Source organism: Cydia amplana, chromosome 15 (genome assembly GCF_948474715.1).
Source record: "Cydia amplana chromosome 15, ilCydAmpl1.1, whole genome shotgun sequence".
In the NCBI taxonomy this organism is placed as follows: domain Eukaryota; kingdom Metazoa; phylum Arthropoda; class Insecta; order Lepidoptera; family Tortricidae; genus Cydia; species Cydia amplana.
In genome coordinates this window covers 3,377,436-3,395,546 of record NC_086083.1, presented here as the reverse complement: position 1 = coordinate 3,395,546, position 18,111 = coordinate 3,377,436, and the positions used below count along the sequence as shown (strand labels likewise).

Here is an 18,111-nt window from a genome sequence, read left to right as displayed (position 1 = left end):
CTAGCGAATATTCGAGAATATCACTAATTACATCAACATCTAACGTTTCTGAAGTTCATACTTTGAATACTTGAGATAATCATTTTCAACCTTATATCTTAGGGCCGATACAGACGGACTGCAACCCGTCTGCAATTTGTATGTCGATTTAGTCTCACTATCACGCAATCATGACGTTTCATATTGTAAAATGAACCTTAATGGGTTACGTTAAGGTCCAACACTTATTCTTTGTACCCGAAACGCTTGTTTTTTAAAATTAGAATTTTAATGTTAAGTGACGTGAGCTAAATTGTTGAAGCCGTGCATGGACACGCATGAGGCGCCCTTTATTACATAATGTTTGTATCTACACTGGCTACTTTTATGAATATTATGTAATTTTTTCCTGGATCATTTGAGCGTGGTTCGGTGGTTCCATTACAAACCGCACGCGTCACATTTTCGTCAATATAAAGTCCCGAACCGACTGGGCGCGGGCCTACGTCAGTCCTGCGGCGAGGGCTGCACGAACGAGGCCGGGAAGAGTCCCGTGCACCCCAATAAAATACCTTTGTATCCTAACGTAACACATTAAGGATCAATTACGTTTGATCGTCACATTAAACCGCACTTTTATGTTACTATTTTGCATTAATACAGCGTCCCAAACCGATTGGGCGTGGTCTGTGTGGGCCTGCGTCAGTCCTGCGGCGAGGGCTGCACGAACGAGGCCGGGAAGAGGCCCAACGTACCCTAACGTAACACATTAAGGGTCATTTCTTATTGATCGTCACATTAAACCGCACCTTTGTTACTTTTTTGCATTAATACAGCGTCCCGAACCGACTGGGCGTGGTGTGTGTGGGCCTGCGTCAGTCCTGGGGTGAAGGCTGCACGAACGAGGCCGGGAAGAGGCCCAACGTACCCTAACGTAACACATTAAGGGTCATTTCTTATTGATCGTCACATTAACCCCTCATTTCCCAGGACCTCTCAAATCCATACAATTCCGACTCATATTGGAGCCACTGGGAACTGAGAGGTTAAACCGCACATTAATACAGCGTCCCGAACCGACTGGGCGTGTTGTGTGCGGGCCTGCGTCAGTCGTGGGGTGAAGGCTGCACGAACGAGGCCGGGAAGAGGCCCAACGTACCCTAACGTAACACATTAAGGGTCATTTCTTATTGATCGTCACATTTAACCGCACCTTTATGTTACTTTTTTGCATTAATATAGCGTCCCGAACCGACTGGGCCTGTTGTGTGCGGGCCTGCGTCAGTCATGGGGTGAAGGCTGCACAAACGAGGCCGGGAACAGTCCTGTGCACTCGGTTCGCAACACAATACCTATTTACCTTAATCTTAATGTAACACATTAAGGGTAATTTCTTACTGATCGTCACATTAAACCGCACCTTTATGTTACTTTTTTGCATTAATACAGCGTCCCGAACCGACTGGGCGTGTTGTGTGCGGGCCTGCGTCAGTCATGGGGTGAAGGCTGCACGAACGAGGCCGGGAAGAGGCCCAACGTACCCTAACGTAACACATTAAGGGTAATTTCTTATTGATCGTCACATTAAACCGCACCTTTATGTTACTTTTTTGCATTAATACAGCGTCCCGAACCGACTGGGCGTGTTGTGTGTGGGCCTGCGTCAGTCCTGGGGTGAAGGCTGCACGAACGAGGCCGGGAACAGTCCTATGCACCCGGTCCGCAACACAATACCTATTTACCTTAACGTAACACATTAAGGGTAATTTCTTACTGATCGTCACATTAAACCGCACCTTTATGTTACTTTTTTGCATTAATACAGCGTCCCGAACCGACTGGGCGTGTTGTGTGCGGGCCTGCGTCAGTCCTGCGGCGAGGGCTGCACGAACGAGGCCGGGAAGAGGCCCAACGTACCCTAACGTAACACATTAAGGGTAATTTCTTATTGATCGTCACATTTAACCGCACCTTTATGTTACTTTTTTGCATTAATATAGCGTCCCGAACCGACTGGGCCTGTTGTGTGCGGGCCTGCGTCAGTCATGGGGTGAAGGCTGCACAAACGAGGCCGGGAACAGTCCTGTGCACTCGGTTCGCAACACAATACCTATTTACCTTAATCTTAATGTAACACATTAAGGGTAATTTCTTACTGATCGTCACATTAAACCGCACCTTTATGTTACTTTTTTGCATTAATACAGCGTCCCGAACCGACTGGGCGTGTTGTGTGCGGGCCTGCGTCAGTCGTGGGGTGAAGGCTGCACGAACGAGGCCGGGAAGAGGCCCGTGCGGCCGGTGCGCTGCAGCGTGCCCTTGTACCAGCCGTCGCCGCGCTTCCTGGACACCAGCACGATGTCGTCCACCTTCAGCTCCAGCTCGTACTCCGAGTTCGGCGGGTACGGGACTATGCAGCGAAATCTGGAATAGGGATGTTGACATGAATCGCGAATATAAAGTCCGTCAACCAAATCTTGTCAGTAGTAAAAGGCGGCAAATTTGAAAAATCGCGGGTTAGCAACACTGTGTTCGAATAATTCCAAAATGCGTGTCATCTGTGTTTTATCTGTGGAATGTGGATCGTGAACGACAGCCGTCACCTTATTTGTTTTCATTTGGTTTTCATTCTGAATCGTTTCTGTTTCAAGAGATATTTCTGCTGTCACCATTAAATACCAATACATTAAATAAGAATAAGCAAAGCTAAGGGGCCTACAATGTACAATCATGCTCGTTGATGGTAAACATTACTAAAAATTGAGGTTATGACAAGTACATACTGGAAGAACTCTTTCGAACTTTTAAGATTATGTTCAGTTTTTTTTGTTTTAGGGTTAAAAGGCATAAATAAAATTAAAACGTATGCCTAAATCTATCCAACAAGACCATAAATTGTGTCCTGGAAACCGTCCATAGGCCCACATGTCTAATATTTTCAGCAATCAGTTGTGACTATTTACAAAGATGCAATAGAATACTACAGAATATTATGCTTGGTTGAAGTGACCCGGTAACATTGGTAACTTCATTATATTTTTTCAATTAATGACCTGAATTATAGTGTAAGCTAAAGTGACCCTTATCTTATTTACCTTTAAATTAAATAAACACCCATATATCAGTTGTTTTATTTTTAATATGTAATCCTATTGTACAATATATACCAATCAAAAAAATTACACAGGTATGTCATATTCATCCAGAAGAGTACACTAATTTACATTAACAAGTGGCATATTATATTATAAATAACGGTTGGACTGTAGCAAAGGGGGGGCTGGGACTAAATAACAAATATATGCACTATCTAATTATCTGCATTTTGATATGATTTTATTTTAGTAAACTTAGAAGACATAGATAGGGAACAAAGAGAATATAAGCACTACGATAGAGAGTTGTTTTTGATATCTTCAAATTTGTTCATCATTTTGATTAACATTGTTTTAACATCGCTTTTAAATTGTCCGTCCGTTTCAAATTTTTTCAATAAACCGCGAGTGACAATTTGAATTGACGTACGCAGGGCGCGCTCAGCGGAAAAAAAAAATCTTTTGGTTCGATGTACGTTGCTGCTTTTCTTAGCGCAATACTGCTCTTTGAGTGTTGCCCTACTTTAGTTTGCTTTACATTGCTACTGACAAGATTTGGTTGACGGACTATATAACATGTTATGTTTTTACCATAGCAGGGAATATTAGAACGCGGAAAATCATATTTTGCAAGTGTAAATATGCGTAATAATTTAATTAAAAATAATCAAAAGTAGTTAAAATAATGCCCAGTATCACGTGACTGCAAACGCCAATCGGAGCGCGTGACGTAATCACAGTGGAATCACCAAAGACAAGTTATAAAACCTACAGATTATCGTACTGAAACGCGATCTTGGTGCGGTGTGGCGCACGAATCGATAGTGTGTAAGGTGGTGCGTTAAGGACGCAGCTATAAGTTAGAGCGAGAAAGAAGGTCGCTGTCCGATGCGGTAGTGTGTTAACGCTTTTAAAAAAATTGTCAGTTGCCATATAAAGAATTTAAAAGAATGACTGACAGCAGTTTGTTTAAAACGCCGTTACGTCATCAAGGTCACGTGACAGTTTGGAGCGTTTAGGCGCGAAATTTAAACACGAAACTTATTATACATGTTTTTTTATTCAAAATTAATGAATATATTTTTTTAATATTTTTTTCTGTAATTATTACGTGTCTATCTACAAAATGAAACCAGTTCCAAAAAATTGTCAACATCCCTATTGGGGTGAATGTTTTGTTAGTGGACGCTCGAGTTGTGCGTGCAGCGGGGCGGGGCGTGCGGCGTGCATGTTAAACAAATGCAAGCGTATAGGAGCGGCCTTAGTGCACGCTGCTCACATCACGCGTGAGCCCACAGCCACGCTGCACGCCCCGCCGAGCGAGCGTCCACTCAGGCCTTACACTTAGATTTATTGGTCGTCGAAGTTCGGAATGGTATAGTTATTATTCTTGCCACTTTTCGACAAAATAGGTAAGGTCAACCGAGGTAAATGCGTCTCTTGTGGTAAATGCGTCATTTGAAGATATCTTCGAAACGCAACATATTATAACTATTATAGCCGTCTGCATTCAAAGTTCAGTGACCACACTTCAAACAGAGAGGGTTGCAATAGTTCTAAAATGTTCCGTTTAGAAGAAATCTTTATGACGCATTTACCTCGGTTGACCTTATATTAATTATGAATCTGCTCTTCACTTCGATTGCGAGATAGAACAATAAACATGTTATAAAATAAAATAAAATAAAATATCATTTATTTCAGGCTTTTCACCCATACAACACAGAGACAAATCACACAATACATAACACAAGTAATTAAACGACACAATAACAAACCATATATATACTAACAGAACAATACAAAATAATGAAAATAAAAATGAAAATGAAAATGTCAACAAATAAATTATATAATCTAACTTAACTAGGTAGGTACATCATTTGGTCCAGTTATGGGACACTGGTGCATGCAATGACAACCAGTGTCCCATAAATGGTCCGTCAAGCCTGTCGGCGACGACTGCCAGCAGGGCGCTGCCGCTGGCGCGCACACGCTACGCACGTTATATCATGGTTATTTTATCATATTTAACTGCAGTACTCTGTCCCTGGGGGAATGCACGCCGCGGTGCGACCCCTGCCATTTGGTCATTAAATATTACACACATCCATACAAACTTTACAAGCATGAGAAGTAAAAAATAAGCAGACGAATAAAAACCAGCTGATTAATAAGGCAAATCTCAAACAAATTGCGCCGCTATTTAACAGACTTCTTTACTCTGAAGGATGAGGATCTGTTGAATCATTTTACGGTGTAGACTCACTTAGAACAAGAACAAGTGAACTTAGGGTTTAGGACAAGTGAGTCTAAACCGTAAAATTATTCAATGTTAGTATGTCTCACAACAGTTTAAATTCGATGAGGATCTGTATTCGGTTGTGGCTTTTTTTTATGTATGTTCACCGATTCCTCTGAGACCCGTGGTCCGATTTGAGTAATTCTTTTTTGCAATTGAATATATAATTATTAATTACAAATTACCTCTCTTTGACGGGCTGCGTGTGTCTGTCCCGCCGCGTGGCGGTCACGTCGAGCGACTGCGACTTGCGGTGCTGCGCCTGCCACGGGCTCTCGGTGCTCACTCTACTGTTCACATTCATTTACAATCAATATTACTGTCGTTACTATTATAGTTATGGCGTGCGACTTCCTCACAGAAGCCGCGATTACAAACTGAGTTGTTTGTGATATATGTACTAAATATCATTATACAGGGTGCTTCCTGTAACAGGAGCAATAAATTAAACTGTAGGCTGTACTCCTCAAACTGACCAACATTTGTTCAGCAACTTTTTAAAATTATGAATCCTTTAGACTTCCTCTTTTTCATACAAAATAAATATTGCCTTCAATGTACGCTGACATCAGTGTGTTTGACGTTGCTTGTCACGCTTCAAACATAACAAAATTTGCAATACATTGCGTCTTAGAATAAACTTTAAAGTGTAATAAAAACCAAAACCCGAGTTATTTTCAAAAGTTGCTGGACAAATGTTGGTCAGTTTGAGGAGTACAGCCTACAGTTTAATTTATTGCTCCTGTTACAGGAAGCACTCTGTATATATCAGACGTGTTTGGGTACATACATCTACATAGAAATTCCAATGTATTGCTATGCTAACTTTGGGATTAAAGCCCAAATCCTCTTGTATTATGATACAGGAGATAGTAAGTATCGATAATATAAATGTAATAAATAGAACTTAATATAAGTACAAAAAGTATTATTAAAGCTCTTATATATGTCTATTCTAAGGATATACGCACAAATATGTCCGTCAGATCTATCTGGCACTATTTGAAGGAAAAACACAGATGTGTGACACATTATCGAGACATATCTAACGGACATCTCTAGCTAATAATAAATAGAAAAATACTACCTCCCGATTTCGTATAAAGACCGGTTTAGACGCAACGAAACGTAGATTTTATAACTAAGCCGAATGGCCGAACCAAGTTGTAGTTTGGTGGGGTGGGTCTATGCGTGATGCGTGATGGTGGTTTAGTGAAGTGCAAGTATATGGTGGTGATTGCAACACAAAACACACAAGCGAATAAAAGTTACTACATGTACAATTGTATATTGGCATTTTATTCAGGTGCTAGTAATATTTTAATGGGGTTGGCAACTGTCAAAGGTTTGCATAGATGGCGCCATCATAGCTTGCCCCTTTTTCTATGAGATTTGGCTCAAAGAGCTGGCATCCAGGGCATTGAAAAAAACTAAAATTTGACACAATTCTAGAGACTGACAACCTATGATGGCGCCATCTGCTAAATACTTCGACCGGCCAACCCCATTGTGACGTTCCACGGGTAAATGAAGGTTGGGGGTTGACGCATTCGTTCCATTACTAAATGCGGTGGTGCGCGACGTACCGCTACAAGGTACCTTTGCCTGTAGAACGTCACAAAGCTTGGAGGATATAACCAAACGGAGACGCCTTGTCTGTAATTTAATAATCTGCCGATTTTTGCGGGGAGGGGATCAAATATATGTACGTAACGTAAAAATAGCCACCCATGTCAGATAAACGTCAGTCCATACATTGTGTATTACCATTGGCCGCCTATTTTCGACAGAGGGCAACGCCCGTTAATGGCTACTCCGTTAAAATTATACCCTCTAAGGGTCGGTTGCACCAAACTGTTCGTATCGTTAAAGAGTTCGCTAAATTTTTATGTATTGAAAGTTTCATAGTGAAGCGCCGGGGCGCGCCGGCTGACGTTGATCAGTCTGCCAAATGTGGTCGGTGCAACTGGCCCTAAGGGCTCATTTAGACGAAGCGAGAGCCCGCATGCGAGTTTCATTACATTGCGGGTTTCGATCGGTCAGTTGAATTGGTCACCAACAGTCCGCAATGTAACTAAAATCGCATGCGAGCTCGCGCGCCGTCTAAATCGGCCCTAATGCCCTATTTAGACGGCGCGTGAACTCGTATACGATTTTAGTTACATTGCGGATCATTGAGGTTACGTCAATTCAGCCGACCGATCAAACGACGCGATGTAATGAAATTCGCATGCGAGTTCTCGCACCGTCTAAATGAGCCCTAAGTTACGTCGGTTGTGGCACAAAATAGATACAGTACAGAAATCAATCTACATACAAAGTGCGCTCGAGCAACGCACACATAGACACTGCTCACGGACACGATATCTCGGACCGGTTGGGACCAGTGCGAGCGCGAGTGCCATCCGCTTGAGACACGCGTCTGTGAACTTTTTTGTGCAATAATGGAGAAACAAAAAAAAGTTATTATAACTGTTCAGTGGACGGTTGTTTGAATTCAACATAAAACGATGAATTGTCGTTTTTTAAGCTACCAGTGGTTTCAGGGAGGTAAGTAAGTATCTGCTTGTATTTCGATGGTTCGTTTTAACGTTAAACAGAACAGTTAGGTAGGTAGGTACCTATGCACCCCGCCCCGGCCACTACTAGATACGAGTGCCACTACCACGATAGTTTTTTGTGCATAAATCATAGTTGACAACCCTAGAGCGACCGCCGAGCGTAGGTATGAAACACTGACAATCCAACCTTTAGACTGAGCTTAGGCCAATTCTTTCATGAAACCGATGCTGCCAAAAATACGGGGGTGCGGGGGGACGAGATGAGCGAATCCCGTGCCGTGATTGGTCCGTTCAAAGACACGGACCAATCACGGCACGGGATTGACTCGAAGATGGAGTAACGCTACCGTATGTGTGGCAGAGGGGGTAGCGCGACTATGCTATGTCTAGAGGTTGGATTGTCTGTGGTATGAAAAGTGAAGTACATACATGTGATCGACTTCTGTACTGTATCTGTTTTGTGGTTGTGTTACCTGAGGCGGTGGTCGTGCAGGAGGTGGCGTGGCTCCTTGTGGCGGCGCTCGCCGGGCCCGGCGCCGGCCGGCAGCGCGCGCAGCAGCTGCGACGGACACGACCCGGACCTACGCGTTAGCCACAAGGGGAGGATGAAGCGAGGTCTAAACACTAACATGTCTGTGGCTTGGGGACTAATTTAATCAAATTTTATGAAATTTACGACGTTGGTTTAATCCTAATCCTAGGCACTGAAGACCTACGTAGAATATGTATATGACAAATATTTAGTTTCAAAATGTCTGTTTTTAGGCGTTTTTGCTTATAATATTTATGTCTTTGTATATGTCACCGTAAAATTGTAAACACTCGTCAGATTATAATCTCGCTAGTTACATTATAAACTGACGGTAGGGAGAATATAATCTAACCTGACCAACGTTAGATTATAAACTAACGGATTCACAATCTTACGGTGACATATATATATTATGTTTGAACTTTTTCCCGGTGTCTGATTTAGTTGAACTTTGGTGTAGGTAAGTACCTCTGTAATTGCGATATCAATATACATGTAGGTATACCTGTAGTACATTAATTTACTAACATAGAGCTTATCTGCTGATGCAATCAGAAATTGGATAAAAAAAACTCGAGGGAGATTATAATCTAACCTGACCTACGTTAGATTATAAACTAACGGGTTCACAATCTTACGGTGACATATATATATTATGTTTGAACTTTTTCCCGGTGTCTGATTTAGTTGAACTTTGGTGTAGGTAAGTACCTCTGTAATTGCGATATCAATATACATGTAGGTATACCTGTAGTACATTAATTTACTAACATAGAGCTTATCTGCTGATGCAATCAGAAATTGGATTTAAAAAAAACTCGACATAAAAACACTAACTCATCAAGTGTAGACTTGACAAGTCTAAAAAATAAAATTATTAGGACGAAATTCCATTATTTGGTGAAAAAATAATATTAGACCTTTCATCGTTGTTTTTAAATATATTTCCAATAATCAAAAACTCGCAATATCCTCGACTTGTCGTGGTTACAAACATGTGAAAACAAAACAAAAGTGACAGTGCTATGTTAGTTCCACAGACATATAGATCAAAACAGACACCACACATGTATGAAAGACATTTATTACTACGATTAATTTTTCAACCATTACGATGCTGTAGCACTAATGTGTCAACCCACATTAATATTGCAATAAAATGTCAACTTTAAATGTCAATTTTTAGGGTTAACATCTTCGATATTAAAGTTTAGTGAGACATATTTTAAACTGTTTCGACGACAACGGATTCACTCACTTGAATTTTTCGAGCCTGAGGAAGGACCCCCGAAGGGCCCAATACATGTCGCCAGGCGACTAAAAATTCAAGTGAGTGAAACCGTCGTCTAAACAGGTTAACATCTTATTGCAAAATGCAGGCACATCATGGATGCATCTCTCAAGGATGAAAAGCGGTGTCTTTCTTGTTCTGTGGTTAGTTAACAAGCTTCCCATACTGGGTGCGTACAGGTAGGTACACCTGTCACATGAAAACAGTGCAACACGATTGTTCACAAAAATCCAAATATTGAAATGATTTGAATAGAGAGTGTTTATTCGTGACAAAAAAAAAAAAAAAAAAAAAAAAAAAAACAACAAGTAACACGACAACACAATAGTCACGAAATGGTCCCGACTAGACATGTGTCGTTCGCGAGTGAGTGATTTAAATGAGCTATATCATTTGATTGAACTCGCTCTACTCGCTCACTCTTCAACTCACTGATGATTTCTCGCTCAGTGCTTCTTGCGCGCTCTTTCCCACTCATGAATCGAATGAGTCGGCCGAGCGCGAGGAGCGAGTGAGCGAGTGAGACTGCGAATAGGTTTCGGAGCGGTTCGAAAGAATTCAGAGGGTTTCGGAAAAACATGGCGGGATCGTATCGCGTGATTCGCCTCTTGGTCGCACTTATGGCTGTATGTATCTGATTGATTGACTTCTCTCTCTACTCACTCGGGAACAATATAGTCTACAGATCCACTGAGCGATATAGATCCATGAGTGATATATATCATCGCGAACGAAAGATATGAATTACTCTTTTCAACTCAGTGAACGGTTTTGCGCATGTCTAGTCCCGACTCAGCATGGTGCTAGCCTGGCTAGGCTAGCGCAGGTCTTCCGTCGGGGCCATGATCTTTTACAGCACCAAGTTATAAAAAAACACACATAAAAAAAGAAAAATTAATTTGTATACTTGTGAACCAAAATCGTTGTAACAATCGAGTTACACACAACACAGTTTAGCACAAACACATGCTACCAACATAATGCACAAAATGCTCGGGACGATGAGAAAGCCCTCTAGTGGAATGAATGGGGACTAATCGTAATCATATACAAGGAATCCTCTAGACGGAGTTTAGAGCAATTATTTCATGAAACCGATGCTGCCAAAAATACGGGGGTGCGGGGGGACGAGGTGAGCGAATCCCGTGCCGTGATTGGTCCGTTCAAAGACACGGACCAATCACGGCACGGGATTGACTCGAAAATGGAGTAAAACTACCGTATAAGTGGCAGAGGGGGTGGCGTTACTATGCTCAGTCTAGAGATGTGTTGTCTTGTCTGTGATCGTAATATACCTCAGAGCAATGAAAATAGGTACGGTTTGTATAAAGAGTACATACCCAGTTTCATTGTTCTTCAATCTTATTATTATTATTCATTGTATTTATAATTAGGATATTTTTTAAATCACGTGGCAAACAAGCACACGGCCTGCCTGTTGGAAAGTGGTCACTGCAGCCTATGCACGCCTGCAACCCCAGATGAATCATTTTCTTCATTCACGCAGTCGCTACTTATACCCACCGCTGAGTACCCACAACACAAGCCTTCTTGAGCTTACCGTGGGCACAGAATAAATAATAGTACTAGGTACAGAAGACTCACTCTAACAAAACGCGTCTGTTACGATCAGCACAGATATGGCCGCTAGGTGGCGACAGCGCCACGCGCGGCTTATGGCTAGCCACCAAAATTGGTGTGGAACGGATGTACTTTTAGCTACCTGTAGCAAAGCGACGAAATCGCGGAGTGAGCCACGCCTGCCGTGGGGCTTAGTCAATTTGTGTAACAAATGTCCTATAGTATACAGGGTGGCCCATTCAGATCGGTCAGTATGGGAAAATCTGAAACTAAAAGACATACGACGATCTCTTCTTAGGAACCATGTCATCGATTTCAGTAACAAGAAAAACTGCATTCATACAATTGAAAAAAAAAATGGGTACTCAGCTCGGGAATCGAACCCGGACATTTTGAAAAATAAAAGTAACACTATTTCTATTTAGATATCGATTGTATAGGTCTTAAGCAGTAAATGTTACTATGAAACATGATGTATGAAATGAATAAAATGCATTGTTTTCATATCCTTTAATTTATTTTAGTAAGTTTTCGAAATTACCACCATTTTTTTCAATACATTTTACATACATTTTTTGTAATGTATGAATGCAGTTTTTCTTGTTACTAAAATCGATGACATGGTTCCTAAGAAGAGATCGTCGTATGTCTTATAGTTTCAGATTTCCATACTGACCGATCTAAATGGGCCACCCTGTATATTGGCAAGGTGCGAAGTCGGTGGAGGGGGTAGTGGCGCTGATCGTCACAAACACAGGTAATCTTATGGAATGTCCGCCATTAGTACTAGCGGCAGCCGCTTGAACTAATTTTACTCCATAAGATTTAACGTAGAAAGTCCGCCAAAATGAGGGCAGCACCAGTCGTGCACCTAGCGAATTGATTTACCTGACGTGTTGCGGTTGTAGTCTCGTGGTGAGCGAGCAGGACGCCGCATCTTCGAACACGGGGTTGTCCATGCTGTAGCCTACGGGGGGCGGGGACTTGCATTTCTTCATGGCGGCGAGGCGCTTCATCAGGCTCACGCCGGTCGATATGGACTTCTCGCCTTTTTTGTCTTTGCTCTGAAGGTGGAAATTACAATGGAATCAATCAATCACTACCATGAATCTATAGCTGGTCAACCAAATCTTGTCAGTAAAAAAGGCGCGAAATTCAAATTTTCTATGGGACGATATCCCTTCGCGCCTACATTTTTCAAATTTGCCGCCTTTTTCTACTGTCAAGATCTGGTTGACCAAGTATAGTATTTTAACTGATCAGGCATGAGGGGTGGGGGGAAATGACCGAACGGGATAGTCTTATAGCAGTAGCAGCGAAAGCGCTATTATTGTTTGTCCTTGCCACAGTCTCACTTTTTTTTTTTATTCCCCACCATAAATTAGTATGGATTATGGTGGGCAGCAAATAAATTCGACCAATCATAGTGTCGCATTGCCTATGTTTTGTCCCTCGCGGAGGCACGCGTATACCACTTCTATAGGATCCTACCTTCTATGATCACTACATAGTATAAAACAAAGTCGCTTCTCGCTGTCTGTCTGTCTCTGTCCCTATGTAAGCTTAGATCTTTTAAACTACGCAACGGACTTTGATGCGGTTTTTTTAATAGATAGAGTGATTCAAGAGGAAGGTTTATGTATAAAGGGGCCCACTGATTAACAGTCCGCCGGTCAGTATCGGCCTGTTAGTTAGAACAAAAATTTGACAGTTCCGAACAACTGACAGGCCGATACCGTCCGGCGGACTGGTAATCAGTGGGCCCCTTAATTTGTTACCCCGTGCGAAGCCGGGGCGGGTTGCTAGTAAAATATAGAAACATCTTTTCAGCCGCATTTAGCTCGTATGAGCTATCTCGTATCTAAGTCGTTTGGTCTTAACGTTTTGACCGCTACCGTCACATTAATTTATTAAATTAAGCTTCATTCATTATAATAAGGTTTACTTTTGCGAAATCTCGTAGCGGTTAAGGCAATATAAACATTTCAACAGGGGTGTATGAAAGACTAGTATTTGATTCTATGATCATTGTTGTAAATGCTTTCATAAATTCGTTTGTAAGTAAGATAAGATACAACTTAAATATTTGGAGGAATACAGCAAAGTGTGTTTATTTATAATAATATTTTTCTTTTCAGACATCTGTTTGTGTTTACCTTGTCCGATTTGGGGGTGCTCTGCTGAATTTGGTTCTGAACTCCTGAACTCCAGGGGTAAGATAACGGTTGACCTGTAAAAATCATTATAAACATTAAGTTCTATAGAAGACAATTTCAAATTTTATATGCCGTAACACTGTGGTCCCATTTACGTTGGAATTATTGAGATTCCCTAAAGACGTGTCATTGACATATTTGAGGATATGCGTAAAAATTTTTACAATGTCATTTTCAGATTATAAACTGAAATAGATGTCATATATTAAAGAAAAAGTGACAAAGCCCTCCAGTGGTGAAGGTCGGATTCGAACCGGCGTCTTTAGCAATCCGGGCTAACGCCTTGAACCCCTAGGCTACCCCACTACGGGGTTTATAATTTATATTTAGTAGTGTGTCTACTTAAAAAACACAAATCTAAATATTTAATAAAATCATTTGATTTAATATTTAAAACTTTCGCGTTTTGAACACATATTAATTCACATTTATAGACGGGTCTAACGCGAAATTTATTCAATTACCTTTATTTACCGACGTTCCGACACAGGTTTCACTGGTCATGGTCGCGGCTAACTCCACGCGGCTAATTTGATTTGTTCCCAAAGTTGTGTCATTTCCAGATTGTTATTTGACAACGGGACCAATAACCAAACAAATAAAGCTTTAAACTGGTCAAAGCCTTCAAAAAGGGACAGATAACATAAGAAAGATCCCTCACAGTGAAAATCTCCTTTCTCAAGTAGTTTAACCTGCCCGATCCCGCGCCCCGAAAACTAATTTTGTTGTTGTCTCCCAGTATGGCTCCCATTTGAGTTGAAGTGGGAGGTTTTGAAAATCGTGGGAAATCTGGAAAATTTATTTACGGCTCATATTTGAGCCCTTGGGATATGACAGGTTAAAACGTGTAGTAAGTAAAGTAAGGGTACCTTGAGCGAGTGGGCTGTGCGCTCTGGGCGGCGCGTCGGGCGGCGCTAGTACAGTCGGAGACGGTGTCGCCACCACAGCGGGCTTCACCACCGCGGCCGGCGGGGCTACCTGCCAATAATAAAAGATAAGATAAAGATAAAAGATAAGATAAAGCTAAAAGATAAGATAAAGATAAAAGATGAGATAAAGATAAAAGATAAGATAAAGATAAAATATAAGATAAAGATAAAAGATAAGATAACATAAACTATAAGATAAAGATAAAAGATAAGATAAAGATAAAAGATAAGATAAAGATAAAAGATAGTTCATTCAAGTAGGCATAATTACAATGCGCTTATGAACGTCAAATAAAGCTACACCGGCTCCAACCCTACACCTCTGCCCCGAGAAGATTAAAATCTACCCTCAATTGGAGGAGGGTATCCCAATATGGGACCGGCAACAAACTCGGCGGGACACATCTTTTCAAAAAAAAATTACATCTTATAATTAACATGCATTACGGGAAAATAAGGAAAAAGAAATACAATTTAAATTACTATAGAATTCATGCAATTATACACATAAGGTGTAATAGAAATTAGAATAGATTTAAAAATATATACATACATATGTGTATAATACACATACATTTAATAACACTCATTTAAAAACTACAGGTAATTTCCCGATCATCGGTTTCGAAATTATGTAGGACCTATATAATCGATATTAAACTTTCGTGATACATATTTCAAACTGTTTAGACGACAACGGTTTCACTCACTTGAATTTTTAGTCGCTATTGGCGACATATTTCGGGCCCTATATAGGTCGAGAATGAATTGGCCACTTACTCAAGACTATTTATGATCCCAAGCGAAGCGAAAATCGATGTAGATCAAGAACAAAATGGGTATTCTATCGGTGTTCTACAGATTGCACTTCGGGGAGTGTGCTCAAGAGCTACACAAGCTTATTTCACCGTCCCCATTCTACCATCGGACCTTTAGACGCACGGCCGGTTTCCATCCTTACTTGGTAGATATTCCACGAATCCGCACGAAGCGCTTTGCTTCCTCTTTCCTTATGCGCACTGCCAAGGAATGGAATTCCTTGCCGGCGTCAATATTTCCTAGCTCATATAACCCGGCAACTATAAGCTCATATAATCAAGGGTGAACAGGCACCTTCTGGGCAGGCTCGCTCCATCGTAGGCCACGTCTTCGCCTCGGCTAGTCTGTGGCCATGAGTAAGCCCATTTTTAATTAAAAAAAAAAAATATTCAATGTAGTTCATCGACAACCGGCGAAGCTCACATGATGGTAGTCAAGGATACAACCAAATACAACGGATACTACTCTCTCTCTCTCTCTCTTTAGCCCGTCTCTACCCTACGGGTATAGGTCCCTATCATTATACGCCACTCGTCACAGTTTTGTGCGACCTGGGACACTTCTTCCCCACTGTCCTTTTGATGTCATCGTCCCAAGGCATTTGGGGTCATCCTCGAAAATAAACACTTGTCTCAGCACCTTGCCCCGTAATTACAAAGATAAACTTCACGAGCATTAAAATTGAGCCGTAAAGCTTTGGATTCCTCCGAAAACGGTGCCGTCATATAGCGGCCGCAAAAGACGGCCGTCTTTACGGTGGCGACATGTGGAAAGTACCACGGCGTCATAACACACCGTCATCCACCAAGGTCAAAGCGGCAAATTTGAAAAATGTAGGCGTGATGGGATAACGTCCCATAGAAAATTTGAATTTCGCGCCTTTTCCTACTGACAAGATTTGCTTGATCATCTATAATTTACTTGGAGGATGAAATATCATCAGAAGAGGAAAATAATCGTAGTACGGAATCATTTATTCAAATCTCGTGTCATTTATTCAAAATGGCGTCACCGCTATCTAATAAAACGTTCACGAAACTATCGACACCGTCATGACGGCCGTCATCTTACGTTACGTTGACAATCAACGTACCATAACGCCGTCTAGGAAACCGCGCCATCTTGTTTACATAGACAACGTTCTAGTGACGTCAGTCAACGCTATATAGCGGCCGTAATATGACGGCACCGTTTTCGGAGGAATCCAAAGCCTAAGTGTGTATACCTGCGCCTGCGGCTTGTCGTGCTTGGAGCGGGCCACGTAGTTCCCGGGGAACACGCCGGCGCGCTGCGAGCGCTCCGAGCGGCCCTTGTACCAGCCGTCGCGGCACCGCTCCGTCACCACGTAGATACCTGCAAATATACACTTTTTATAAGAATTATACCTATTATAAAAGGACATATCATATGGAGTATATATGACCACAAAAATACTTCTAAATGTAATAAAAGTGAATGTAGGTAACACATTAAGACATATTACTTTTTCCCTGAGACCAAAGTAGCCTATTTATTTTGTTAACGCAACGTCCACATCTCTCGCTCACCACACCTGGACACCCACGACTAAGGCCTAAGGCCTGAGATACACTTATAAGTTTTACTTACTTACGTAAGTAGGGACAAAGCTATTTGTTAGAATGAGATAACGATATTCATCTCTCATTCTGTAGTATAGCTGTGTACTTATGTATGTAAAACTTACAAGTGTAACTTAGGCCTAAAGCAAATCGTTACAATCGTCTCATACTTTACTTTCAGAGCGTTTATGAAGTGTCCTTGCTTTTTAACACATTCATTGTCACGTAGTCAAACAAAACATCCGCGCCAGGCCACAAAAATGTCGTCATATAAAGGTGTAGTAGTACCACGATCCCGACTATCGGGTCGTCCGGCCTGCGAACGAAATCATAAAATACCCGATAGTCGGGTTTTTGCTTGGAGGATACAACTAAACGGAGTAGCCATTAACAGGCTTTCCCCTCTGTCGAAAATAGGCGGCCAACGGTCATACACAATGTATGGACTGACGTTTATCTGACATGGCTATTTTTACGTTACGCATACATTTGACGTTCCCCTCCCCCGCAAAAATCGGCAGACTGTTTTGTACAGAAAATTACAGACATGGCGTCTCCGTTTGATTATATCCTCCAAGGGTTTTTGACACTGAATGTGTTAATGCATCATGGCTTTGTAGAAATCGGTGTTGCAATTTTTTTTTCAGACTAATTTTAACATTAGCGCGATAATATGTATTTATGAAATGATCTAACGAATATATCACTAACCTCCTTTCTTGAGTTCTAGTTCGTCAGGTTTCTGCGGCTTGTAGGGGTATAGCGCCACGTAGGCGGCCGGCAGGGCTCGCTCGCCGCTCCTGCTGCGGCGGCGACGGGGCTCCGGCTCTGCCTGGTCCAGCAAGCTCGTTGCTAAGGTCTCACGTGAATATCACTAACCTCCTTTCTTGAGTTCTAGTTCGTCAGGTTTCTGCGGCTTGTAGGGGTATAGCGCCACGTAGGCGGCCGGCAGGGCTCGCTCGCCGCTCCTGCTGCGGCGGCGGCGGGGCTCCGGCTCTGCCTGGTCCAGCAAGCTCGTTGCTAAGATCTCCGCCGAATGCCTGAAATGATCAATTGATCATATTATTTGACGACCGGTCTGGCCTAGTGGGTAGTGACCCTGCCTGCGAAGCCGATGGTCCTAGGTTCGAATCCCGGTAAGGGCATTTATTTGTGTGATGAACACTAATATTTGTTCCGGAGTCATGGATGTTTTCTATGTATATAAGTATGTATTTATCTATATA

General features: G+C 41.8%; 1 protein-coding gene across 1 annotated transcript in view; it reads right to left on the bottom strand.

Moving 5' to 3' along the window:
* Nucleotides 1-2,222: 2,222 nt before the first annotated feature.
* The window catches only part of LOC134654768 (E3 ubiquitin-protein ligase SH3RF3), a 54,005-nt gene continuing 38,116 nt past the window's right edge, over nucleotides 2,223-18,111 (bottom strand). Inside the window, exons 10-18 of the mRNA XM_063510238.1 lie at nucleotides 17,852-17,925; nucleotides 17,597-17,713; nucleotides 16,531-16,658; nucleotides 14,427-14,535; nucleotides 13,498-13,571; nucleotides 12,230-12,405; nucleotides 8,411-8,518; nucleotides 5,562-5,666; nucleotides 2,223-2,403 (exon numbers count right to left, since the gene is read on the bottom strand). Of these exons, the coding sequence (XP_063366308.1) occupies nucleotides 2,226-2,403; nucleotides 5,562-5,666; nucleotides 8,411-8,518; nucleotides 12,230-12,405; nucleotides 13,498-13,571; nucleotides 14,427-14,535; nucleotides 16,531-16,658; nucleotides 17,597-17,713; nucleotides 17,852-17,925 (1,069 nt within the window). The 3' untranslated portion in view covers nucleotides 2,223-2,225. The remainder of the gene's footprint in view (nucleotides 2,404-5,561; nucleotides 5,667-8,410; nucleotides 8,519-12,229; nucleotides 12,406-13,497; nucleotides 13,572-14,426; nucleotides 14,536-16,530; nucleotides 16,659-17,596; nucleotides 17,714-17,851; nucleotides 17,926-18,111) is intronic.